This window comes from Oryctolagus cuniculus, chromosome 7, assembly GCF_051225735.1.
Source record: "Oryctolagus cuniculus isolate XC-2025 breed Fujian yellow rabbit chromosome 7, ASM5122573v1, whole genome shotgun sequence".
NCBI classification, from domain to species: Eukaryota; Metazoa; Chordata; class Mammalia; order Lagomorpha; family Leporidae; genus Oryctolagus; species Oryctolagus cuniculus.
In genome coordinates, this window is record NC_142873.1 from 144,178,361 (window position 1) to 144,204,965 (window position 26,605).

Consider the following 26,605-nt stretch of genomic DNA (forward strand, 5'->3'; position numbering starts at 1 on the left):
CCCTGGGAAAGCAGCAGAAGATGGCCCAACTGCTTGGGCCCCTGCACCCACATGGGAGACCCTGGCTTTGACTTGGCCCTGCCCCAGCTGTTGCAGTCTTTTGGGGAGTAAACCAGCAAATGGAAGATCTCTCTTCTCTCTCTGTCTCTCTGCCTTTCAAATAAAGAGAGAGAGACAGAGGAGAGATCTTCCAACTGATGGTTCATTCCCCAAATGGCCGCAATGGCCAGGACTGGGCCAGGCCAAAGCCAGGAGCCAGGAGCTTCCTGCAGGTCTCCCTCATGGGTGCAGAGGCACAAGCACTTGGGTCATCTGCTGCTGCTGTCCCAGGGGCATTAGCCAGACATTGAATGTCAAAACTGGGGGTGGTCATTCAGTGGTAAAGACACCTATTGGTACGCTCTCATCCCATATCAGAGTTTTTGAGTTCAAGTCCCAGCTCTGCTCCTGACTCCAGCCTCCTGCTAACACCCACCCTGGATGCAGCAGATGATGGTCCTAATAGTTGGGCCCCTGCCACCTACGTGGGAAACACAGACTGGTCTTCCAGACCCCTGACATCAGTCTAACCCAGCCCTGGCTACTGTATACATTTGAGGAGTGAATCAGCAGAAGTTTTGTATGTCTCTTTCCATCTCCCTCTCTCTTTCTCTCTGCCTTTCAAATAGATAACTGACTAAATAAACATTAAATGTCAAGAGTGGAAGTTGCATCAGGGTCTAACTGCTAAATTGGTATTCTCTTAAATTCTCACTTGAGGGGCTGGCACTGGAGTAGCAGGTAAAGCCAACAGCGCTGGCATTCCATGTGAGTGCTGGTTTAAGTCCTGGCTGCTCTGCTTCTGATCCAGCTCCCTGCTAACGGCCTGGGAAGGCAGCAGAAGATGGTCTAAGTGCTTGGGCCCCTGCACTCACATGGGAGACCTGGAAGAAGCTTCTGGCTCCTGGGTTTGGCCTGGTCCTGGCTATCATGGTTATTTTGGGAATAAATCAGTGCATGGAAAATCCTCTCTCTCAGTCTCTCTCTGTGTCTCTCACTCTGCCTTTCAAATAAATATATAAATCTTTAAAAAGATTGCAGCTCCATTTCCACGTCTGTAAAATGGGAGCACCACCCCTTTGTCACAGGCTGTTGTGAGGACTGGGAGATTAAATTAGAAAACACCTGCAACTGTCATACTCAAGAAATACCACCTGGAAAAGACATGGGAACATTTTACCCTTCTGTTTACTGCCAAGGAAACTGGAAACACAGTGAAATTAACCAACCCTTCCAGGGATAAGAAGCAGCTAAGCCGGAAATATAATCCGGGGCCAGTGCTGTGGCGCAGTGGGGCGCTGTGGCGCTGCGGGATAAAGCCCTGGTCTGCAGCACCGGCATCCCATTTGGGCACCAGTTTGAGTCCTGGCTGCTCCACTTCCGATCCAGTTCTCTGCTATGGCCTGGGAAAGCAGTGGAAGATGGCCCAAGTCCTTGGGCCCCTGCACCCGCATGGGAGACCTGGAGGAGGCTCCTGGCTCCTGGCTTCGGATGGCCATAGCTGTTGTGGCCATCTGGGGAGTGAACAAATGGATGGAAGACCTCTCTCTCTCTACCTCTGCCTCTCTGTAACACTGCCTTTCAAATAAATAATCTTAAAAAAAAAAAAAAACATAGAATCTAAGCTGTGTACTCAAGTCTGATTGGCTTTCTTGCCCATCCTCCCAAGTGACTCTTGATTGAAGAGTGTGTGTCCCAAACAACGACCAAAACAAAGCAGGGCCCCAGAGAGCAGGGCACATGGCTCCATCCAGGAGGCACACCGCAGGAAGCCCATCTTCAATGCTTGGCCACTGGCCCCACTTAGAGGAAGTGGGCAGCCTATAGGAGTCTTAGCTCTTGGTCATGGTTCAGTTTTCCTGGTCAGCTCATGAGTTCCTGGTGCCCAGAGAAGTGAAGAAGTTTGCTCAGTCACACAGCCATAAATGGCATTAGCACAATGTGGGGACTGCTCTGTGTCCTCAGTGCCAAGGAGGGAAGGCCGAGAGGCAGGCAATCTCAACATGGTGGGACAGGAGACACAGGAGTTCCCCTCGGATTCTCAGATGCCTCCCGCGATGGTGCCGCGAGTCCAGAAGCAGAGAAAAGGAGCCAAGGGAAAGGCCAAGTTCTCAGTCAGGATGGAACTGCCTAGGTCGCCTCACCTCTGCATCTCAGTTCTCTCACAGGATTGCTGTGGAATCAGAAAAAATGGCCTCCAAGCACCAAGCCCAGGGCAAGCTTGGTCAGAAAAATAACATGTCCACTGTTGCTACACAGCCCTGGACGGGTGGCAGGGCTGGGTCCCCAAGGGGCAGAGGTGGACTTTCAATGCGGCAATCCCAACCCTGGCAAGCTACTGGGCCAAGTACCCACAGGGCGGGGCTGTCGGGGCCGGTCCGTGATGCAATCACGGCTCCGTGCTCAGGCTGGGAGGTGAACCTTGACCTCCAGGAAATGGAAAAACAGCCCATTAACAAGGAGTACAAAACAAAACCTTGGCGGACTTTTATTTCTCATCAAACGGAACTGGTAGCAAAGTCAAAGGTGACTGCACTTGAACACTGGATAGCCCTCCCCCTCTCCACCCTCCCAGGGGACATCCCCTCTGGAAATTCAACCCCCCTTGCAGGGGGCCCCTTCCCTCTTGCCCACTTTCTTTGTAGGGAGGGTTTTCAGGCTTGAAGGGGATGCCAGTTGTGTCCCCGTGCCAGCACGGGCACGCAATGTGGCACACTGGCCAGGCTCCAAGCAGCAGCATGATGGCCCTGCCTTTCCTGGTCACCCCCCACCCAGTCCAAGAGGCACCTGCTGCTAGGAGAAGGGCGAGAGAAGTTCACAGTCATGTGCTACAGAAAGTGCTTGGGGTCTGTCCCTGGCTGCTTCTGCCTCCAAGCAATCCACCTAAACTCCTGGAGAGGGGACAGACGGGGCACTGGGAAGGGGCCAGGGTCTTTGGAAGGCAGCTAGGAGACACTGACTGACTGCAGGAGTGGGGTCTCCAGACGCCTTCAGGATCTTGCAAGGAAATCAGTTAGGTGTGGGCAGGTAGGCATCCCAAGGGGGAGCACTAGACATGGGGGACCCAGACTCACGCGTCCGTCTGCAACTCTGGTGGTCAAAGAGGTTTGGCAATGTGGCCATGGCCACCTGGCTAGTGACAGGGCCCAAATAGGAGCCTCCTGCCTCTCATACTGGGCCACAGTACCACTTAAGCCACCCAGAAAGGCCCAGTTTCTTGGCAAAGCCACTGGTGGTGGGAGCGGGTGGCAGACTCTGCAAGGCAGGTGCAGCTCAGAGAACAGAACCTCTCTCCCCCTCCTCTCAGGCGCTGACCGTGGTGCCAGTGGGGGAGGCCCTACAGGGGTGAGAATGTCAACCATAGAGGACCCAAGAAAACAGAATTTCTAACCTAATCCTCGCCCCCTCTAGAAGGCACCGGGACGAGCAGAGATGACCGGCCTTGTTGATGTGCTTGGCCTCTCTCCTGGGGCTTCCCACCGCCAGGTATGGGAGAAAAGGTTAGAGTGAAGGAGGTCTAAATAATTCAACCAGGACCAGGCAACCAGGGAGCAAGGCACCCTCGGGCTGCCCAACAGAACAAGATTTGGGGGAACCGGACACAGGCCAGCTGTGACCTTTCACATTGATGGGTGAAGAGCAGGTAGGAGGTAATGAACTCTGGAATGAGGAGGATGGGAAGGCAAAGCTGCCTGGAGTGTCAGTCCCTGGAGGTGTCTGCCCCTCTCCCATGGGGGCCGGCCAGGGAGCTCTCAGTCCAGGAAGTCCCAGCACCTGGGGAGTCTGGGACACAGCCTACTGGCCCACAGGTTTCAGCTGGACCCATTTTCCTTCCTCTAGGAGTAGGGAAAGGAGGAAGGGCATAGCCCCTTGGGGTCCCCTAGTCCCCTTCCAGCTCCCAGAGGCAGAGCTGAGATCCCCGGAGTCAGAGCAAAGATGCTATCCATTCCAGTGAGGATAAGGAGGGTGTGGCTCAGGGGCTGCACATCACACACAAGCCAAGCCCGATGTGGGGAGATGGGCTCTGGCGCTGTCTCCAGACACAGAAGTCCTGGCAGGGAGGAGGGTGGCCCCCAAGTCAGCTGCTCCATGTGCAGGTCCCACGCAGGAGGCAGTCAGGTCATGTAGCGGGTGATGGCGCGGAGGGCATAGAGCAGGGCGGCCTGCATGCGGGCCTCCAGGAGCAGCAGGTTCACGTGGACCTGGGGCAGAGTAGGGCTGTTGGCAATGGATCTCCGGCCCTCCCAGATGGCCACCCTCCCTGACCGACCACCTCGCCCTTCTCTTTCCTGCAGAGGCACACCGACCCTTGCTGTGCTCTGAATGGTTTGGCACAATGAGCAATGACAGCTGTTCCAAGGGCGTGCATCCCTACTGTGACTCGTCTCCTTAGCCCCCAAGCCTAGAACCCAGAGCTACCACTCACTGAGCACCTGCTCAGGATCGGCTGACACACATTTCCTCCGCTCATCCTCCCAAGAACCTTGAAACGCAAGCAGCTGCATCATTCCCAGGTGGACACAGCCCTCAGGGAGGCCCAGTGACTGCTACCAAGTCACAGGGTTACAATCTGGACCCCTGAGGACACCGTGTGAGACAGGCACCCATATTGCTACTTGACAGGTGATTATATGGAGTCTGAATCCACACAGTGAAATAAGACGCCAACTCAGGAGGGCAGGCCCAGGTGTCCCACCTGGCGGGACAAACTTGGTCTGGGGTCCCTTCTTGGGTCCAGACCCCTTGCCCCCTCCACAGGCTGTACCTTCTCTGAGTGGCGGAAGTGTCTCCAGAAGAGGTTGTACATTCGGCGGGTGGTCTTCTCTGGGTAACAGGCCACCGTCTTGATGTAGACCTTGAGGTTCCGCTCCAGGAGCTGGTTCACCTCCCCGTAATCGTAGTCATCATACCTGGATGGAGAGGTCCCAGAGCACTCCTCACCCTCTGCCCCCAGCAATAGCTCCGGTCCCCGACCCCCACACTGTAGAGGAAGGCGACAGGGTGGTGAGGAAAAGTTGGAAGGTGGGAAAGAAGAAGAAGCCTGGCTCCTTCCAGCGCTCACACACAGCACACTGAAGTCATCAACCCTATTGTATAGTTGAGGCAGCTGAGATTCAGAGAAGGGAAGACACGTGCCTAAGTCATATTGCTGGGAATGGTTTTCAGATCCAGCTCTGCATGGCTCCCAGGCCATAGTCAGTACTCCAAAGTTAAGGCCATGGATGGTAGGGAGGAGGTCCTATCTACCTATCTACCCAGGAGAAGTGAGAGGGTGAGGGCAAGAAAAGGAGCTGGTACTCGTCTTGTATATGGGAAGCCAAGGCCTGGGAAGACAATGAACTTGCTCAAAGTCAAGAAGGAAGTCAGGTCTGAAGCCACCTTGCCACTCCGCAGGCCAGTGAGCTGGGCAGCTACTGTCAGCGCAGATCAGTGTGGGTGGGAAGATTGGTTGAAAACTGGAGGACAGATTGAGTAGAAAAGGAATGAGAGCCAGGACCATGCTGCAGAGTAGGGGAGCCTCGAGCCGAAGACTGGACCAGGGAGCCAGTGCTGTGGCTCAGTGGGTTAAGCCACTGCCTGCAACACCGGCGCCTGTGACACCACCAGCATCCCACATCAGATGTGCCAGCTCGGGTCTGGCTGCCTCATCCAGCCCAGACTGTAGTGGCCATTTGGGGAGTGAACCAGCAGGTGAAAGATTTTCTCTCTCTCTCTCTCTCTCTCTCATTCTGCCTTTCAAATAAACAATAAATATTAAAAATATAAATAAAGACTGGACGGGGCTGGCTTGTGCCACTTTCCAATATACCCATCCCTGGCCACCCCTGGAAGGGAAACCTGCCAATAGCCAGCAAGAGGATGGCTCAGTTTGGCTCAAATCACCTGGCAGATGGAATTTGTGCCTAGGAATGCACAGAAGCACAAGTTTTCTACAAGGGACATGTATGTTTTTAAAAAATGTAGGGATAGGCTGGCGCCGCGGCTCACTAGGCTAATCCTCTGCCTAGCAGTGCTGGCACACCGGGTTCTAGTCCCGGTCGGGGTGCCGGATTCTGTCCCGGTTGCCCCTCTTCCAGGCCAGCTCTCTGCTGTGGCCCGGGAGTGCAGTGGAGGATGGCCCAAGTGCTTGGGTCCTGCACCCCATGGGAGACCAGGAGAAGCACCTGGCTCCTGCCTTCGGATAGGCACGGTGCACCGGCCGCAGCGTGCCAGCCGCGGCGGCCATTGGAGGGTGAACCAATGGCAAAAGGAAGACCTTTCTCTCTGTCTCTCTTTCACTGTCCACTCTGCCTGTCAAAAAAAAAAAAAAAAAAAAAAGTAGGGATAATTTTTGATGCTTAGTATAAATTGTTAAATAAAAAAGAAAAAAAATCATGTGTCCACTAAAATATGCTTATGTTTGAGTAAATGAGTACGTTAAGTAAAACGAATAGGTAAGAAAATGGCCACTGATTGTGTTTGTGTAAAACGATTTGTGCTCGGGTTACCTGCACGGAGCAAAGAGGGCAGCAAGCAGATATCTGGTCACAGGAGCAGAGGGGGCCAAAGATGCTTTTTATTTTCTTCCTTTTGTTATCTGTATTTTCTAACACTTCTAAACATCAGGAGTTTCTCTTTACAAACATCAAATAAGTTTTTTTTATGAAATAACTTTTTTTTATTATTTATTTGACAGGTAGAATTTACAGACAGTGAGAGAGAGAGAGACAGAGAGAAAGGTCTTTCTTTTCCATTGGTTCACTCCCCAAACAGCCGCTACGGCCAGAGCTACGCCGATCCGAAGGCAGGAGCCAGGTGCTTCCTCCTGGTCTCCCATGCGGGTGCGGGGACCCAAGCACTTGGGCCATCCTCCACTGTCTTCCCGGGCCACAGCAGAAAGCTGGACTGCAAGAGGAGCAACCGGGACTAGAACCCGGCACCCATATGGGATTAACCTGGCGCCCATATGGGTTAATCCTCGCAGGCAGAGGATTAACCAAGTGAGCCATGGCGCTGGCCCTGAAATAACTATTATAACTTCAACTACACAAAAATGACTACATAAGAAAAAGAAAATGAGTAAAACATTACAGGATGCAGATAGGACTGTACTAGGACAGAATTTGGCAGAAAAGAAAACTTTTTTAAACATTTACTTATTCACTTGAAAGGCAAACTTAAAGAGAGGGAGAGAGAGACAGTGAGAAGAGAAAAAGAGTGGTGGAGAGAGAGAGAGAGAGAGAGAGAGAGATCTTCCATGAATAAGATCCCCAAATTGCTGTAATGGCCAGGGCTGGGCCAAACTAAAGTCAGGAGCCTAGAACTCCATCTGGGTCTCCCAAGTGGGTATAGGGGTCCAAGCACTTGGGCCATCCTCTGCCACTTTCCCAGGCACATTAGCAGGGAGCTGGATCAGAAGTAGAGCAGCTGAGACTCGAACCAGCACTCATATGGGATGCTAGCATCACAGGCAGCAGCTTAACCCACTGTGCCACAATGCTGACTCTGGGGAAATTTTTCCCCCTTAATTCTTTAAATTGACCACCAAGTTATCAGAGTGTTTTTCAAAGTAAGTCTTCTATATATATATATCCTTTTCAAATAATTCATATCTAAGATTTATCTAAAAGAACTTATGTATGATAAGAGTAGTCAGCACATGTAGTATTTGTCATAGCAAAACACTAAGAATACCATGCCAAAGTTAAAAAAGAATAAAAAAACTATTCCTACTGATTAGAAACACGGTTCACACTAGGTAATGTAAATTGTAGAATATGTTGAATGTGAATATATCAAGTTTAAAAAACAAAAGAGATTTAACAAACAAGACAAAATGTAATTTCATCACATACACTGTGCAGAAACCAACCAATGTTATCATTCTAGTGTGCATTATCCACGCACACACAAGCATCTGGTAAAAGAAACAAGACTAGCGCAGCATGTAAAGCCGCCACCTACAACGTCGGCATCCCATAAAGGCGCCTGTTCAAGTCTGCGCTGCTCCACTTCTGATCTAGCTCCCTGCTAATGATCCTGGGAAAGCAGATGGTGACTCAAGTGCTGGGGCCCCTGCACCCACGTGGGAGACCTGGAAGAGCTCCTGGCTCCTCGCTTTGTTTTGGCCCAGCCCTGGCCATTGCGACCATTTGGGGGGTGAACCAGCAGATGGAAGATGTCTCTCTCTCTCTCTCAAATTCTGTCTTCCAGATTAAAAAAAAAAAAATCTGAAAAAAAAAAAAAAAAAAAGGAACAAAATATTCTGGTTGGTCACCAGCTTTCTTTTCTCTCAATACATTTTGTATATTTCCCCACGGCCATCTAAACAGACTTCTACTGTCATTTTTGACAGCTGCATTATATTTCACTGAATGGATATATATATGTCCATTATATATTCATAAATTATATATATATATAATTTAAAATCCCATACTGATGGGCATTCATGTTATCCTCACTTATTATGACAGAAGAACTGCTACTCAGAATGGGAAGAGTTATACGTCACTGTAAGACAGGCTCTGTTCAGAGCAATGTGTTGTGAGGCAACGTCATCATTGTGCAAATATCACAGAGTGTCCTTACACAAACTCAAATGGCTGTGACGTCTCTAGGTGTTACAATCTTTTTTTTTTTTAAGATTTATTTTTTCATTTATTTGAATGGCAGTGTTACAGAGACAAAGGGAGAGACAGAGAGAGAGGGAGATTGTCCATCTGCTGATTCAGGCCAGAATCAGGAATTTCATCTGGGTCTCCCATGTGGATGCAGAGGCCAAAGGACTTGGGCCATCCTCACTGCCTTCCCAGGAGCATTAGCAGGGAGCTGGATGGGACACAGAGCAGCTGGGACTGGAACCCTCACCTATATGGGTTGCTGGTATCACAGGTGGCAGCTTATCCCGCTGTGCCAGAATGCTGGCCCCTAGGTGTTAGCAGTCTTAGTGTTGTATACGTAGTCTTTTGTTGACAGAAAGGTCATTGTGTGGCACATGACTGTTCCAACACAGCTGCATATAATACATGTGCACACATGTATACATGGTTCTATACACACGTGTATGTGTATATGTATGCAGCATGCACACACAAATACATATATGAGTGTACATGCAACTACCTATATGTAAAAGCATCGTTATCTCTGGGGCTAGGATTAAATAGGTTCAGTTACAAGGTTCAGTGAACACCTCTATTGTATTTTAAAGTCAGCAAAGAAACAGATTCACTTTGAAAAACAGGACTGGCAAGAAGAAAAGAAGAGAAGCATGAAGCAGCTGAGTGCTCAGGCTGTGCCCGCCGAGCCTTCGTGCCCCGCTGAGGGCGCTCACCTGCTGAGTGCCTACCTGATGCCAAAGACGCAGTGGATGTAGTTCCAGATGGCCCTGCGGAGCACGGAGGTGTCCACGCCGCTGTGCATGGCGATGGTGTTGTAGGTGAGGCTACAGGCCACCTGGAACTTCTCGTCCAGCAGCTGCCCACCCTCGGGGTACAGGCGCTGGATCAGCGAGTAGCCGTGGTCCTCCCAGGTGTAATCCTGAGGAACGTGGGGTGGGGTCAGGGAGAGAGCCCGAGAGATCGGCCTCTGGCCCCTCCCTCCTCCGCAAATCGAACACCGCCCACTCTGGGCCGGAAGTCAAAGTGGCTGCAACTTGGCAATGACCTTTTCCTTGGGATCAGGGACGCTGAGCTGCGGAACCCACAGGACCCCTGCTGACCTTGTGGGGTCTCGAGGGAGAGAAGTTAACCAGCACTGTAACTGCTTCAACCATCGGCCACCTGTTTGCCACTAAGTCTAGAGCAACGGCTGAGAGGAGTGGAGGGAGCCCTACCTGGGCGCGGAAGGTGGGGGGCGCCTGGGCCCCACGCCGGGTGAAGTCCTCGTACCCGAAAGTGGGGTCTTCCACAAAGCACAGCGTGTCTGGGTGTGGAGAGGGCTCCAGGATGTCAGCTGAGGACCGGGTTAGAAAGAGGTCACAGGAAGGCCAAGGCGTGGAGCACACTGGGGTACACTCCTGACGGAGCAGGGGAGGGCAGAGGACAGGGCCAGGGGAAGCCCCAGCTACAGTGGGTGGCAGCCAGACCGGGGCTGAAGCCGGGCCTGGGGCAGGAGGACAAGGGGGCCCACAGTCCCAGGGGGCTCAGCCCGGGGTAACACCGGGAGATGGCAGTTATTGGTGGAGCGGCTGACCCGGGGCCAGGCTCTGTGTTAAGCGCTTTGCTTCTGTTGTTCCATCTACCCTACACATCGTTCCTGAAGCCTTGGGGCCAAAAGTGGCCGATCCAGTCAGCCAGGGGGCAAACAGGCCAGGACCACAGCCAGGTCTGAGCCCAAAAGCTGTGGCCGGAACCTTTTGGAGGGAGTGGAGAGGTGGCTGCCTCTGGAATGCAGGAGGTGCAGCACCCAGCCTCCCAGAGACGCGTGCGAAGGGGGCGGGCCCTGTGCTCGTACCTGCCGGGGCCACCAGCAGGCTCTCTGACTTCTCCAGCTCGAAGCGGCTCTCCATTTCCTCCGGGGACGTGCCCTCGTCCCGCAGCAGGCTGTCCTGCAGCCGCCGCATGCGCTCCATCAGCGCCTCCACGTCGCGCGCGGCCTCCAGGCCCTGCAGGAGAGACCCGGTGGTGACCATCCACTCTGGAAAGGTCCCCCACGTCCTTCCCACACCCACGCCTCCCGAGGCATCACAAAGGCCAAGGGCACCCTCTGTGCCAGCCACCGAGGTCTCCCCTGTGGTCTGTGCTGCCCAGAGGGAAGTGTGCAAAGTCACAGAGCAGGCGCGCGCCTTTCCCACACTTCAGCTCCCCCAGAGGTAAACTGCATCTTATTTTTTATTTATTTCTAAAGATGTATTTATTTATTTATTTTGAAAGTCAGACTTACAGAGAGAGAAGGAGACACACACATGCAGAGAGAGAGTTTCCGTCTGCTTGTTCACTCCCTAGATGGCCACAACGGCCAAGGCTGGGCCAGGCCACAGCCCGGAATCGGGATCTTCATTCGGCTCTCCCACGCGGGTAGTGGGGGCCTGGGCACTCAGGCCACCTTCCACAGCTTTTCCCAGGCACATTAGCAGGGAACTGGATTGGAAGCAGAGCAGCGGGGACAGCAACTGATGCCCATATGGGATGCTGGTGCTGCAGGCTATGCCAGGATGCTGCCCCCCCAAGAGGTAGATTTGAAAGTACCTGTATTTTTATATTAAAACAAACATGGCCACATTAGGGAGTAAGAGGCAAGCTTGGCTTTGTCTTTTTGAAGCACTAAGAGGCAGCAGACTTTGACCTCATGGAGCTACAGGCTGAAAGGCCAGTCACGTGGTACTTCATTAAACCTTCACAGTCTGGTGTCAGTAGAGGATTTTCATCCCCATTTCCCAGATGAGAAAACTGAGTTGCAAAGCAAAATTATGGGACCAGCATTGTGATGTAGCAGGTGAAGCCACCACTTGTCATGCCGGCACCCCATAATAGCCGGTTAGTGTCTCTGCCATTACACTTCTGATCCAGTTCCCTGCTGATGACCTGGAAAACAGCAGCGGGGGGCTCAGGTATTGGACCCCCGCCACTCATATGGAAAGACCCAGATGAAGCTCCTGGCTTTGGCCTCTGGCCTAGCCATTGCAGCCATTTGGGGAGTGAATCAGCAGTTGGAAGATCTCTCTCTCTCTCTCTCTCTCTCTCTCTGTAACTCTGACTTTCAAAATTAAATAAATAAATATGTTAAAAAAGAAAAATAGAAAAAAGCAATATTAGTTCCCTAGGTCCTCTCAGGAAAGCAGTGGCTCCCGCCCAAGGACCAGAGGCCATGCCAGCCCCACCCCCGCCTCCACCCAGACCCAGGCCTAGCAACTTACCCCAGAGTTGTTCAGTGCGTCCCCACTTGGGGGGCTGCTTTGCTCACTGAGCGGTGAAGGGGCCTGGGGGCCAGGGCTGCCGTCTGGGTCTCCCTCAGGGAGGATGCCACAGCCAAAGACGAAGGAGGCCAGCGAGTGGCAGTGGGTGAGCAGGACCAGGGCCTGGATGAGTTCAGCCAGGGACCAGCTGTGCTCGCCCGTCTTCAGCAAGGCCTGCAGGGGAGAGAAGGCCGGGCCTGCTCAGTGCCTGCCATGGGGCTGCTGGCCAGGCTCCAGCCAGGCCACGGCCAGGCCCCTGCGCTCCCTCGGGACCCCACCTCTCTGCCCACCACACCTGGATGTGCTCCTTGGTGATGAGCCACGGCCGATGTGCCAGGAGCTTATTGATCTCGCTGAGTTTGCGCAGCTTCTCAGGGGCCCGGTGGAGGCCCAGCAGCCACTCAGGGTCACCGCCAGTCTGCAGAAACTCGGTCATGTGGGAGCCCACAAGGTAGGAACACTGGTGGCGGGCGGCAGCCTGCAGGGGCGGACAGAGCCTGAGTCACCCTCCTCCTCTGGGCCTCGCTCAGGGTGAAGCCAGCACAGTACCCTGTTGCTTAAAAGGTGGGCAATCTAGATTCTAACCCCACATCTGCCACCAGCTTGGAGCTCACCTGACCTCCTTGCACCCCAAGTTTCTCAGTCTGGAAAGTCGGCATCTAAGATGCCTGTCTTCAAAGCCTCCAATTCTATGGCCACTCAGGGCTTTCCTGGGCTCTAAACCCCTTTCCTCCTCATCTGGGAAATCAGCTCAGGAGGCCCCACAAGGAGATCCACAGCCAGAGCCCCACCTGTGGCCAGTCCCACAAGCATCAGGCCCAGAGCGGCTCACCATGATGGCAATGTAGTGGCGCCAGGAGCTTGCCAGGGGCCCGTCCGTGTGTAGCAGCAGGTAGTGAAGGCGCCAAAAGCTGCTAAGGTAGTCAGGGTGCAGACTCATCACCACCGCCAGGTTGTCCACCCGCCCTGAAGACATCAATGCCTCCAGCCCCAGGTGCTGCTCCAGGCTCTCAGCTCCCTCCCGAAGCACCTGCCAAGGCAAGGGGAGGAGAGCATGGGTTCCCAGCTACAGAGACCAACACATACTGGGCAATGGGTGAATTACAGCAAGTAACTCAAAACCACCACCTTGTTCAAAAAGAGGGGGAGTGGGGCGGAAACACATTTCAGTAAATAAACACTTATCAGGCACTTCATATATATGATAATAGCCAATACTTGGGGCCCAAGCTATGGTGCAGCGGGTTAACGCCCTGGCCTAAAGCACTGGCATCCCATATGGGTATCGGTTCTAGTCCTGGCTGCTCCTCTTCCGATCCAGCTCTCTGCTATGTCCTGGGAAAGCAATGGAAGATGGGCCCCTGGGAGAGCAGGAAGAAGCTCCTGGCTCCTGGCTTTGGATCAGCACAGCTCCAGCCGTTGCAGCCAACTGGGGAGTGAACCAGAGGATGAAGACCTCTCTCTCTCTCCCTGCCTCTCCTCTCTCTATGTAACTCTGACTTTCAAATAAATAAATAAATCTTTTAAAAAATAGCCAATACTTATATAATGCTTACTAAATGCCATGCACTGTGCAAGCACTTTATATATATATATTTTTTTTTCATTTAATCATTATAAGTATGAAATTGGAGTTCTACTTTCTCCATTTTTAGATAGGAAAACTGAAACAGAGATTAAGAGTACAGTTTCTTGGCCGGAGCCGTGGCTCACTTGGCTAATCCTCTGCCTGCAGCGCTGGCTCCCCAGGTTCTAGTCCCGGTTGGGGCGCCGGGTACTAGTCCCAGTTGCCCCTCTTCCAGTCCAGCTCTCTGCTGTGGCCCGGGAGGGCAGCGGAGGATGGCCCAAGTGCTTGGGTCCCTGCACCCACGTGGGAGACCGGGAGGAAGTACCCGGCTCCCGGCTTCGGACTGGCGCAGCGCCAGCTGTAGCAGCCATTAGGGGAGTGAACCAACGGAAGGAAGACCTTTCTCTCTGTCTCTCTCTCACTGTCTATAACTCTACCTGTCAAAAAAAAAAAAGAGTATAGTTTCTCTGAGGTCAGTGTTGTGGAGCAGGGGTTAGGCTGTGGCCTATAACGCCGTATGTTCCAGGTCAGCCATGCTTCCGATCCAGCTCCCTGCCGATGCTCCCGGGAAAGCAGCGGAAGACGGCCCACGTGTTTGGAGCTCTGCCGTCCATGTGGGAGACCCAGATGAAGTTCCAGGTTCCGGCTTTGGCCTGGCGCAGCCTAGGCCATTGTGGCCATTTGGGGAGTGAATCAGTGGATGGAAGACTTATTTTTTTTTTTTATTTCTCTCTGTCATTCTGTCTTTCAAACAAATGAAAATAAATCTTTAAAAAAAAAAAAAAAGAAAAGAATACAGTTTCTTCTACCTTCAAGGAGATTCTGTTCTAACACGCAAATGCACATAACCACGGCAGTGGGTGCAAAACAGGTCACATTATCTGTTTTGTCCACGTCAGGTCTGATTTAAAAGTTTACCTGTATGATCTCATTGAATTTTTTTTGAAAGGGGTTAGTTTAAAAAAAAAAATATTTGAAAGACAGAGTTACAGAAAGAGAGAAAGAGAGATCTTGAGAGATCTTCCATCTGCTGGTTCATTCCCCAGATGGCCTCAATGGCTAGGGCTAGGCCAGACCGAGGCCAGGAGCCAGGAGCTTCCTCCAGGTTTCCTGCATGGGTGCAGGGGCCCAGGCAGTTGGGCCATCTTCCACTGGTTTCCCAGGTGCATTTGCAGGGAGCTGGATTGGAAGTGGAGCAGGCAGGACATGAACCGGCGCCCACATGGGATGTCAGTGGCACAGGTGGCGGCTTCACCTCTACTCCACAACAAAGGCCCCGGGGTCAATGATTTTATTTTTGTAAAATATTTATTTATTTATTTATTTGAGAGGCAGAGTGACAGAGAGAGAGCTGGACAAAGAGAGAGAGCTCCTCTCTGCTGGCTCACTCCCCAGTGCCTGCAAATAGCTGGAGCTGGGCCAGAAGGAAATGCAATCTACATCTCCAATGTGGGTGGCAGGAACCCAATTACTTGAGCCATCACCATTGCCTGTCAGGGTCTGCGTTAGCAGAAAGTTGGAGCTGGGACTGGAACCCAGGTACTCCAATGTGGGATGCAGACCTCTTAGCCATCCCTCATTGAATCTTTTCAATAATGCTTTGAGGTAAATACCATTATTTCTCCCTAACAGAGAGGAAACCAGACAGGTTTCACCCTCTTCTGTAGGCCGTAGTTCGCATAAATGACAGAAACAGGATTCAAATCCAGATGATTTCTAAATCCCATCTCTTTCCTTTATTATAAAGTAGAGTGGTTAGTTATAAATTAGAATATAAAACACAAAAACAATACTGGAGCTTAAAACCCTGGGCAGGGGGCCAGTGCTGTGACACAGTGTGTTAAGCCACTGCCTGTGACACTGGCAGCCCATATTACAACACTAGTTTGAGTAGGGGCTGCTCCACTTCCAATCCAGCTCCCTAATGTGCCTGGGAAAGAAATGGGTGGCCCACATGCCTGGCCCCTGTCACCCATGTGGGAGACCCAGATGGAGCTCCTGGCTCCTGGCCCAGCCTGGCCCAGCCCTTGCCATGCGGCCCTTTGGAGAGTGAACCAGCAGATGGAAGATCTCCATCTCTCTTGTCTCTCCTTCTGTCACTCTGCCTTTCAGATAAATAAAATAAAACTTTAGGGGCCGGCACTGTGGCTTAGCGGATAAAGCCGCTACCTGCAGTGCCGGCATCCCATATGGGCACCGGTTTGAGTCCCGGCTGCTCCACTTTTTTTTTTTTTTTTTTTTTTTTTTTGACAGGCAGAGTGGACAGTGAGAGTGAGAGACAGAGAGAAAGGTCTTCCTTTGCCGTTGGTTCACCCTCCAATGGCCGCCGCTGCCGGCACGCTGCAGCCGGCGCATCAAGCTGATCCAAAGCCAGGAGCCAGGTGCTTCTCCTGGTCTCCCATGGGGTGCAGGGCCCAAGCACCTGGGCCATCCTCCATTGCACTCCCAGGCCACAGCAGAGAGCTGGCCTGGAAGAGGGGCAACCTGGACAGAATCCAGCACCCCGACCGGGACTAGAACCTGGTGTGCCGGCGCCGCAAAGCAGAGGATTAGCCTAGTGAGCCGCGGCGCTGGCCGTGTTCCACTTCTGATCTGGCTCTCTGCAATGGCCTGGGAAAGCAGCAGAAGATGGCCAAATCTTTGGGCCCCTGCACCCATGTGCGAGACCTGGAAGAAGTTCCTGACTCCTGGCTTCGGATTGGCCCAGTTCCGGCCGGAGGGGAGTGAACCAGTGGGTAGAAACTCTCTCTTTCTCTCTCTGCCTTTGCCTCTCTGTAACTCTGCCTTTCAAATAAATAATAAATAAATCTTGAAAAAAAAAACATAAAAAATAATAAAATAAAACTCTGGGCTGTAGACATAAATAATCAGCAGGGGTTGCTGAGTTTACACCCACAGAGAGGGGGCAATGGGCAGAGACCACCAGTAACAGCTCGTCAACCACCTGGCCTACAGTCAGGAGAGCAAAGAGGACAGGGCACACAAACGAGCTCCACAACGGCAGAGAGATTTGTGTCTTGTTTACTGCTCCACACCCCACCCCACCCCCACCTAGAACACTGCCTGACACAGGTTCATCCTTCAACAGACACGCACAACCATGGGTGGACTGACTCAGAGAGGAGGGGTGGCTCTGATGAGTTGCTCAGGGCAAACCAGAAAACAAACAGAAAAGCAAGCTGTAAACTATGTCCTGGAGTCCCTACTGAAAATAAACATCTACATGAAAGCAAGTGGCAAGGGGCCGGCTCTGTGGTGTGGTGGGTAAAGCCACTGCCTGCAGTGCTAGCATCACACAGGGGTACCAGTTCGGGTCCTGGCTGCTCCACTTCTGACCCAGCTCTCTGCCGTGGCCTGGGAAAGCAGTAGAGGATGGCCTAAGTGCGCGGGCCCCTGCACCTGCATGGGAGACCCAGAAGAAGCTCCTGGCTTCACATCGACCCAGCTCTGCCCATTGTGGCCATTTGGGGAGTGAACCAGTGGATGGAAGACTCTCTCTCTGCCTCTGCCTCTCTGTAACTCTGCCTTTCAAATAAATAAATAAATAAATAAATCTTTAAAAAAAAAAAAAGTGGCAAAAGGCTAAGAGATCAAAGCTTTCTGAAACGCTTGAAATGTTTACATTGCTTTCAAAGCAGAAAAAAAGGACTGTAATATATGCACAGTCAAGGATGAAAAGATAGGAGCCCGGGGCCAGAGCTGTGGCACAGTGGGTAAAGCCGCGGCCTGCAGTACCGGCATCCCACATAGGCGCTGGTTCGAATTCCAGCTGCTCCACTTCAGATCCAGCTCTCTGCTATGGCCTGGGAAAGCAGCAGAAAACGGCCCAAGTCCTTGGGCCCCTGCACTCGCATGGGAGACTTGGAAGAAGCTCCTGGCTCCTGGTTCCGGATCAGCTCAGCTCTGACCGTTGTGGTCATCTGTGGAATAAACCAGTGGATGGAAGACCTCTCTCTGACTCTCTCTGTGCAGCTCTGACTCTCCAGTTAATAAATAAATCTTTAAAAAAGAGGGGGGCGGGGAGTGAAAAGATACACATAGGTAGTTCTATTTTTTATTTTTTTTAAAGATTTATCTATGTATTTGAAAGTCAAAGTTACAGAGAAAGACAGAAGAAAGAGAGGGCTTCCATTTGCCTGTGCAATCCTCAAGTGGCTACAACAGCCAGGACTGAGCCAGGCCGAAGCCAGGAGTCAGGAGCTTCATCTGGGTCTCCCATGTGGGTCACAGGGGCCCAAGCACTTGAGCCATCTTCTACTGTTTTTCCTGGGGTATCAGCAGGGAGCTGATTAGGAAGTGGAGCAGCCAGGACATAAACCAGTGCCATGTGGGATGCTGGCGAAACAGGCAATGGCTTTGCCTACTACACCACAATACTGCCCCTGGGAGTTCAATTTTTTTCTTTTTAAGAAAATGTTTCTTCCTTTCTCTCTTTTTGTTAAATTTATTTTTCATTTGCATCCACTTGAAAGGCAGAATGACACAGAGATAGAAATTTTCCATCTGTTGGTTCACTCTCCAAATGCTTGCAACAGCTAAGACCAGGCCAGGCTGAAGCCATGAGGCTGGAACTCCATCCAGGTTTGCCACAAGGGTAGCAAGGGCACAAGTACTTGTGCCATCATCATTAGCAAGAAGCTGGACCAGAGGGGAGGAAGCAGGACTCTAACCAGCACTCTAATATGGGATGTGGGTATCCCAAGTGGTGGCTTAACTTGCTGCACCAGAACGCCCACCTGGGTAGTTCTGACTTACTAAGGAGAAACAGGCACTGCTCTGGGGATGAGAAGTGTGGCCGTGTTACTATCACTTTATCTCTTTGAGTCTGTTCCTTCCCAGTAAAATGGGATTGCTAATGCATGTCTCACAGAGCTGTTTTATGAGCTCAGTGAATCAGGAATTGGAAGGGGGTAGTTTCAAAGCTCTAATTTAAGGGGCAGAGGACCCTGGCCCACCAATGTCCAGCCTTTTCTGCCCAAGGATTTCCAACCCCTTTCAAGCTTACCTCCTCCACTGGGATGAAGGCGCTGGGCCCACGAGGGCCTTGCCGGGCCCGGCTTTCGCTCTGCTCCTGGGAGGACACACACAGTGGTTAACTGGTGGTAGATGGCGGGATAAAGAGGGCTGTAATCTCTCCTGGCGCCTCCTCCCAGCCAAGGGGCACCCGGGAGCTCCTCAAACTACCCTCTGGTGCCCCCTGTTCGGAGGAGCCAGGAGGGAGATAGACACCTGTCTGGCCGGTTGCAGGAGGGTGAGCAAGAAAGAGGGCTCACCCCAGGCTGAACGCTTCAGGAACTGGGCAGGGACCCAGGAGCCCCAGAGTACTGGGAGGGAGGAGCCTGGAGCAGGGAACTGCACAGGAAGCCACGTTCTAGAAGCACCAGAGAGCCTGTGTGGAACACCTCATCATTTGCATCCTGAAGCCAGTACCCAACTACCCTAGACACCTAGGGACACAGGATCCCATCTCATCCCCCCTGCCGCCGCCACCTCGCCGCAGACCACCACTATCTCTTGCCCAGGCCACCACCCATAGCCTCGCTAATTGTCCTCCTGTCCCCTTCAACCCGTCTCCTACCCAGCAGCCGGATTAACTTTCTCAAGTGCAAGTCTGATCAACTGGTTTAAAACCCTTCCTCCGGCTCCCTCGCCTTCCAGATTAGTTAATGACCCAGGCCCACCGCCCTCCCCAGGCCACTCCCTCTGCAGAGCTAGCTTGTACTGCCCTTCAGGGACCAGGAACCTTCTCCTGACCCTCGCTCTGGGCCCCAAATTCTCAGTGTCTCTGCTTCTAAAGACCCTGTCCTCCAATCGCCTGCCATCTCCCCACTAGCAGCTTGCCGGGGAGCAGGGCCAGGTCACTGACACCAGTCTGTGAGTACAAACAGAGCGCAGGGAGGTAAGCTGGGACGCAGAGCGGCGAAGGCAGCAGCTGTTTGGACAGGTTGATACACAGGTGTACGCTCACTGGGAAGTGCTGGGGATCTCAGCACTGCTCCGGGAGCAGCTACCCCAAACCAGAGGCATGCCCTCATCGGACAGGAACACTGGTCAGCATTAAGATGCAGACTGAGGGGCAGGCACTTGGCCTTGTGATTAAGATATCTGAGGGTTTGTGGGTTCAGGTCCCAGCTGTGCTACCAATCCCAGCCGGAGTACTTGGGTCCTCGCCACCCACTAGGGAAACCTGGACTGAATTCTCAGCTCCTGGCTTCGGCCTGGCCCAGCCCTGGCTGTTAGGGGCATTTAGAGAATGAACCAGCAAATGGGAGATCTGTCTCTGACTCTCTTTGTCCCTTGACCTTCCAACTAAATAAAAAAAAAAAAAAATTTTTTTTTAAATGAGGTCTAGTGATTACAAAGCTCCCTGAGACAGGCAGTGCTCTGGGGTTCTGGAATACTCTAAAGGAAAGAACCATGAAGTCGCCAGTGAGGGCACCAGTTGCACTCCTAACTTGCAGTGTGGCTCTGAGAAAGTTCCCTCGGCTTTCCTGGACAGAGTAGGTGGCTGGACTGACTGCTGGGGCCCCTGTCAGCCCACACAGGCCCCAGGGGTCCAAGCCCAGTGTAGGAACCATCAGGCTCCCCAGGCGCTCCCTCTCCACCCTCCCTCCCTCCACCCTCACCGGAGAGAAAAAGCCCAACAGCTCTGTCTGGGAGATAAGGATTGCTGACTCCACACACTGGGCCTCCCCCTCAGGGGACCTGAGGACAGATAGAAAACCACAGCAGGGCAGGGCGGGGTGGGGCCGTGGGGGGGGGGAGGGGTGCCGGGGAGGGACAGGGAACAGCCTTGGGAATCCCAGGTCACCCCAACATCTGACCCTGGGCGCTGTGGCAGGAGGGCTCTGGTGCCTGCTGGACTTGGAGCGGTGGGTCTGATCCACCACTGTTTCCGAGCAGTACTAACCGTGATGGGGACAACGCAGGGGGCGGTGAAGGATTGGGGGTAGGGGGCGGGCTCCTGACACAGCGGCCTGGGCTCAGGAGACAGCTCCACCACCATATGAGCCTCGGTTTTCTCATCAAATAATGGGGATAATAGTACCAACTTTCCCTGGCGTCCTGAGGGTTTAATGAGCCAACACCTGCACGCCTACCCCAGCACCTCCACCACAGTCAGCACCTCAGAGGCTGGCTCCCATTAACCTCGTTCTTGTTTCAAACAGAGGCTTCTCAACCCAAGCAGTGTATTAGAAATCCTTGGAGAAGCTGATTTTTTTTTTAAAGACCCATGCCAGGGTCTCATCTCCAGCAAGTCTCATTTAATTGGTCCGGGGTGGGACCCCAGCTAATGCACAGCCTGTGTGAGGACCACTGCGTGCACATCTAGTGATCACTTTCTGAAGCTAAGTGCTTCTCAGGTAGAACTCATATTAATTTGTTCGCCTGACAAATATTTTTGATGACCCTGCAGGCAGCAAGAACACGGCAGTGGAAAGACAAAGCCTCAGTCTTCATACTGAGGTTGGGACCTCAGGGAAAAGGTGAAGGACGACGAGGATTTCCATTCGGATTCTACCAGGTGAATGAGATAGAGCATTCGTGTGGGTGGGTGGGTGGGTGCCACGCTCGTGGAAGTGGACAGGAAAGGCCATAAAGAAGTGCCCTTTGAGTGGCTGTCTATATGACGAGAAGGCAGCAGGGCCTGAAAGGGGTTCTAGGGACCAACAGCCCAGCCAGAGGGAACCGGCAGTGTAAAACTGAAAGCAAGGCCGAGTAGATTTGAACCCCCAGTTCCAATACCCTGAATGCTTCCCGGACACCAGGGGAAGTCCAGGCAAAGCAGGCAGGGCAGGGATCCACTGCCAAGAGATGACAACTCCAAATCAGCCCTGCCCCCACCCCCACCCCCTCCGTCCCCTGGGGTAGGGAGTCAACAAAAATAATGGCAGACAACCACACTGGGTCCCGTACCTCGCATGGTCCGTTTTACTGCTGTGGCACAGAGCTCCGAGGGGTCAAGTTATTTCCAGTCACTGAACCAGGAAGGAGGTAGGCGAGTGGGGAGACACACGGGTTTCCCGCAAGTGCGGAAACTACGCCCCATTCTCTAAATTTCTCGACCTCTCAGGAGCCTCGAGGCCTTTGCATCCGGGGTTCCAGCCACAGCAGCCGGGAGCAGGAGCCGCTGCTCCCAACCCGGCCCCCCGCACACTGTTCCTCATCTTCGGGGCACACATACTGGATCTGGTTCTGGGGTCCCCCCAGTGGCTAGCACAGCGCAGTCCAGCAGAACTCCCCGTGGAGGCACAATGGCTTCCGTCTGCACAGTAGTCCCTTGTCACTGTGGCTGAGCATTTGCAAGGTGGCCAGGGCAACAGAAAGCTGTTCTTTTAAGCTTTGATTTACCTGAACAGAAATGGCCACACGTGACTGGGAGCTCCCGCAGTAGAGAACATGGAGCTCTACACGCCTGATAAAGGCATGATTGCGCCCCTGCGCTACAGACGAAGACAGGGCAGCCCAGAGCGGGCAAGTCACCTGCCCGAGGTCACACACTCGTGTAGGGGAGAAGGAGACCCGGGGTGGCTGCTCCTAGTGCCTTGTGAGGGGGTCACTTGCCGCAGGATCACCCTCTCTCAGTCTCAGACCTCCCTCCGAGTGCCTGGCTCCAGATGCAGGCGCTGGCTGGATGTTACTTTTTACATTAACTCCGGTACTCGCACACAGGCTCCACCCAATCTTCGGCAGATTGCACGGAGAGTGGTCTCTATTTTCTAAGGGACGAAAATCAGGAGTTCACTGACAAGTGAAGAAGTGAGATGTGAATCCAGGCTTCTGGGTGCTGGGGTCCTTTCCACTCCACCAGCACCGCTTCGGGCAATGGGCCCGGGTCTAGAGACTGGACCCCAGCCCGGCTTCCAAAGATTCTGCCCACCACCCACATCCACCTCTGGCAACAGCCTCAGCCTTCAGTGTTGGTGCCTGATAGAGACTGAGAGGCGAGCCTCTGCTACAGACACCTGCTCAGTCTCTGCCAGCTGGGAAGGTGCAGACACTATCCACCCTTCCCCTGAACTCACATCTTTCAACCGTTTACACTTGAGAGGGAGACACACCCCAAGGAGCCCTTGACCGTCAGCCTTGGTGGGGGTGTGGTGCCACACGCTTGGATGCCCACCATGAACGGGCACCAGCTACATCTAGCCACTTCCTCACAACCATCCTGAGGGAACTGGGTCTTATTCTTTCCTTAGAGGTAGATCACGGAGGCTCAGAAAGTCCTCTCTGAGACGGAGATCTGACCTCAAGGCCTGAATGGTCACGGGGTCAGCTACGCCAACACGGGGCAAATCTCTTCGAGCTCTTGCCAGCTGCCAAGAGCAGTGCCGGCATTGGGACCGGTGGGCTGGGCCTCAAGTCCAGCAACAGAGACAGAGAAGAAGCACCCAATCACAACACCAAGTCGCATAACTGGGATAAGAGCTCCTGTTGTGGAGAAGGTGGACTGGATGCAAAGGGACGACTTCCCTCCCCCATCCTGGGGGAAGTGATGTTTGAGGAAGTTACCCCAGTGCCCAAAGAGGGCTTTCAAAACATACACAGAGACTTCAAAAAGTTCATAGAAAATGGAATCAAAAGATAAGTTTATTTGGGTATAGACATTTTAAAATCCATGCAAGTTGGGTTTTTTTTTTTTTTCGTAACTTGCATTTTCCATGAACTTTTTGGAGACCTGTAGTAGAATGAAGCCCCCGGAACTTTCTGGAAACACACACACCTGAAGGCCCGGACCCCCTGGAAGGGGTGTGTGGTGAAGCAAGCAGGGGGTGGAGGGCTCTTCCCTTGGGTGCAGGCTCTGAGCTCTGCACCCGGCTAGCTCCTCAGGGTTCTACTCAGAGCAGACACTTTCCCAAGGAGCTCTTTCCTCCAGAGAGAATCATGGCGACCTCTCAGACACCATCAGCTTTCCCCTCTGCAAAACAGCAGTTTCCACCTGAAGCCCCCCGCCCCGGACCCGAGGCATTCTTTCCTCCCTAGACCTCCTCCCAGTGGGGAGCATGGGCTCCAGCACTCCCCGTGCTGGTGTGCCTGGAAGGGCGCGCAGTGGCCCAGGCGCTTGGCCCCTGCCACCCACGTCGGGGACCTGGGTGGGGTACTTGGTTCCCTGGCTTCAGCCTGGCCCAGCCCCAGATGTTGCGTCCCTTTGGGGAATGAACCAGTGGATGGACGATTTCCCTCTGTCCCTCTCTCTGTCCTTCTGTCACTCTGCCTTTCAAATAAATAAAAATAAATAAGTCTTTAAGGAAAAAAAAAAAGACACTCTGGGGGAAGGGGGCTGTGCGCTCTGACTGCGTTCCGACAAGTCAGGGTGCTTGATGCAGTGACCCCGTTTCAGGCACTGTGCTCCCGCCACTGCTCCTATTTTGAGTTAATTTTCCCCACGAGCCCTTGGAGATACTATCAAATCCCCATGGGAAGAAACAGCAGATCAGAGGAGAGAGCACTCTGCCAAGATCACAGGGCCAGTGAGTGGGAGGGCTGGGACCTGAACCCAGCCCTTGCATGCCCTGGTGCCCAGCTGCTCTCAGTAATAACATCATGTCCATGTCCCACAAAGAAGCCAAGTGAAGTGACTGGGCCAGAGCCACACAGCTGAGAGGATGCAGGAGCGAGGCTCATTCCTGCTAAGTCGTGAGGGGTGGGGAGAAGCAGGCTCACAGAACAGCCAGCCCACAAACCCTCCACCACTGCAGCAGGACCCCCAACTATCACCACGCTTAGAAAAAGGAGGGTTTTCCCCTCCTGGGTCACAGAGCTTATGACTAGCAATTGAACCAGCTCCCGGCCCCAGCAAGTCGCCTCACCGCCCAACAAAACTCCCTGTAGGGCCAAGCGCTTTCAGAAATCCTAGAGGCATCAGGTCCCCAAAATAAGGTACTTGGTGGGGTTGGTGAAGGCATTTTCCCAAGGCAGTCTTGGGCCTCAATCTTATCTCCCTGCAAAATGGGAAGCCTGACACCTAGTAGGTGCTTACTGGATGATAAGATGTTCATCATTGCTGCTAGTGTGTGTGTGTGTGTGTGTGTGTATGAAAGAGACAAAGAGACAGAGAGAGACAAAGAGACAGAGAGACAGAATTGTTAAGATCAGGGCCAGCCCTTTTCCTTGCCTCTCTTGAAAAGTGGGATCTTTGGGCCAGAGGCTGAGAAACAAACTTAGGAGACCTCAGACCCATTACTAGGGCGCAGCTTAACCGAAGCCGCGGCCAGGGGTGTCCCAGGCAGCCCGCAGCTTCAGCTGCCGCCGGCGCGTACCGGGGTACCCGTCCCGCCCCCTCCAAATACTCGGTCCGGGTGCCGACCGGCGGGTCCCAGGTGTCCCCGTCCCCACTCTGGGGGACAGGAGCAGAGACGCATCCTAGAAAGAGTCCTCCGCCCACCCGCGCCCGCTAAGAGGAAGGGACTCTGCGGAAGGGGGCGGGGAGGAGGAGCGGTCCGGTTGCTCCGGCCGGGATTTGCCTGGACTTGAAGACGCTCTCCACCACAGCCCAAACCCCGGAGAGCACGGAGAAGGCTTTCCTTCCCATTGGCCGGGAGTCCGAGCGGAGGGCTCCACAGCCGCGGGAGGGGGCGCGGGGGAGGGCCGGGCTGCCAGTTGATGCAACCTCGGATCGGGGTTACACGCTGCACGCCCCCTCCCCGAGCCCGGGACTGCCGGGGGCTCCGACGCGCCCCGGGGCTCCAGGAACGCACGGCGCCGCTTACCTGCCCTGCGCCCGGGCCGCCGCCGCCGTCCCGGGCGAACGGCAGGTAGCCCTTGAGCTCGGCACAGCACTCGGAGTCTGCAACGATCATGGTGTGCGCCAGGACACGGGCGCCGGAGGGGGTTGTGCACGGACGCGCGCAGGAGGCCGGGGTTGGGGGCCGCCGGGGAGGCTCGAGAACCCCGCGGTGTCTCTCGGGGGTTCCAGGACACTCGCGAGCCGAAGCGCGGCCGGTGCGACGCTGGACTCTTCCCGACCCTGTCTGGCTTCTGGGACAGTGAACGGCCTCGGGAGCCCCCGGAGTGGCGGTAGCGAAGGGGTTCTCAGGGCCCGGAGTGCCTCGGACGTCCGCAGTGGCCGGGGCTGCTCACGGACCCGGCGCCGCTCAGCATCCCCGCCGCGGAACTGCCAGCGCTCGTCCGGCTGTGACACCAGCAGCGCCTCTGAGCCCGCTGCGGTCTCCGGGGGAGGGCGGGGACACAAAAGCCTTGCGGCCCAGCCAATCGCCTGCCTGTTTCCCGGGGAGGCGGGGGCGACTCCGCCCCCCGGAGCCGAGCGCTCGGCCAATCGGCGCCGGGCGGCGCGCGGGCACCCTGGGAGCTGTAGTTGGCCTCGGACGAATGCTGCAAACTTTTGCAAGAGGCGTTTAGTCACCTCGCAGACGAAGCCGTAGGAGAGTGACAGCCCGCAGAGTCATTAGGGGCTGCGTGACGAAACGGGACTGCACCGGGCTGGGCCAGAAAGCCAGGTGTGAAATCCCTCCCGAGTGAGTGCTTCAACTTCTTGGTTCCTGGAGAGACTGGTTAGGGTTAGGAGGGCTTTGGCCCCGGCGGCCATCCAGTGGTACTAATTAGAGATTGATGGAAGTCAGAGGACGCCACCATGTTTGCCAGGCCCCTAATCGTACCAGACCCGGGGGATCCACTCACTGTGGAGTCCCTGTAAACTCCTTTGTCCGCCAACCTCGGGCCTGATCTCCAGCCGGGTCACAACACTTTCTGCCTTCTGCGCCCCAGGGGCCTCCGTCCTGTCTTCCACCCTTCCACAGCTGCCACCCTCCTAAGCGAAACTTAGTAACGAGGTGCTCTGCTGAGTCTATGCTTACCTCATCCTCTGGCCACTCCCCCCTCTCTTCCCACTCCCTAAAACGTGGGTGCTCCCTTAGTTTCTGTTTTCATCCCTCTTCTCTCCAGACACACTCTCCCTGATCTCATCCGATTCCTGGTCTTCAGCTCTCCTCTTGCAAGGAAGTTGCATCTACAGCACCCCAGGGCCCAAAGCCAGGTTCCCACAGAGCCTCTTCCTCCATGTTTTTTCTTGACCCATTGGGTTTCAAGTTAAAAAAAAATATTTATTTGAAAAGCAGTGTGACAGAGAGGAAGAAGGGGGTGGAGGAGGGGTCTTCCATCTG

General features: G+C 53.9%; 1 protein-coding gene across 3 annotated transcripts; it reads right to left on the reverse strand.

Moving 5' to 3' along the window:
* Positions 1–2,502: 2,502 nt before the first annotated feature.
* Positions 2,503–25,650, reverse strand: SESN2 (sestrin 2). 3 transcript variants are annotated; one of them, XM_002716081.5, is made up of 10 exons: positions 25,196–25,650; positions 18,490–18,555; positions 12,750–12,947; positions 12,213–12,395; positions 11,879–12,091; positions 10,477–10,627; positions 9,857–9,975; positions 9,371–9,561; positions 4,805–4,949; positions 2,503–4,241 (listed from the first exon to the last, which is right to left on the reverse strand). In XM_002716081.5, the coding sequence occupies exons 1-10, from the start codon at positions 25,283–25,285 to the stop codon at positions 4,155–4,157; spliced, it is 1,443 nt and encodes a 480-aa protein (XP_002716127.1). In that variant the 5' UTR covers positions 25,286–25,650; the 3' UTR covers positions 2,503–4,154. The 3 variants fall into 3 exon arrangements, with proteins under 3 accessions (XP_002716127.1, XP_017202035.1, XP_089157325.1); XM_017346546.4 differs by lacking the exon at positions 18,490–18,555 and having other exon boundaries at positions 25,196–25,427; XM_089301199.1 differs by lacking the exons at positions 12,750–12,947; positions 18,490–18,555; positions 25,196–25,650 and adding an exon at positions 12,532–12,689.
* Between the last annotated feature and the right edge of the window lie 955 nt (positions 25,651–26,605).

Bases quoted from the DNA above. Each gene is read 5' to 3' on its own strand.
- SESN2 (XM_002716081.5), bottom strand. From the start codon at position 25,285: ATGATCGTTGCAGACTCCGAGTGCTGTGCCGAGCTCAAGGGCTACCTG. The intron at 18,556-25,195 runs GTAAGCGGCGCC...GTGTCCTCCCAG, and splicing joins GCGGCCCGGGCGCAGGGCAG to GAGCAGAGCGAAAGCCGGGC. The intron at 10,628-11,878 runs GTAAGTTGCTAG...TCTCTCCTGCAG, and splicing joins ACGCACTGAACAACTCTGGG to GGCCTGGAGGCCGCGCGCGA.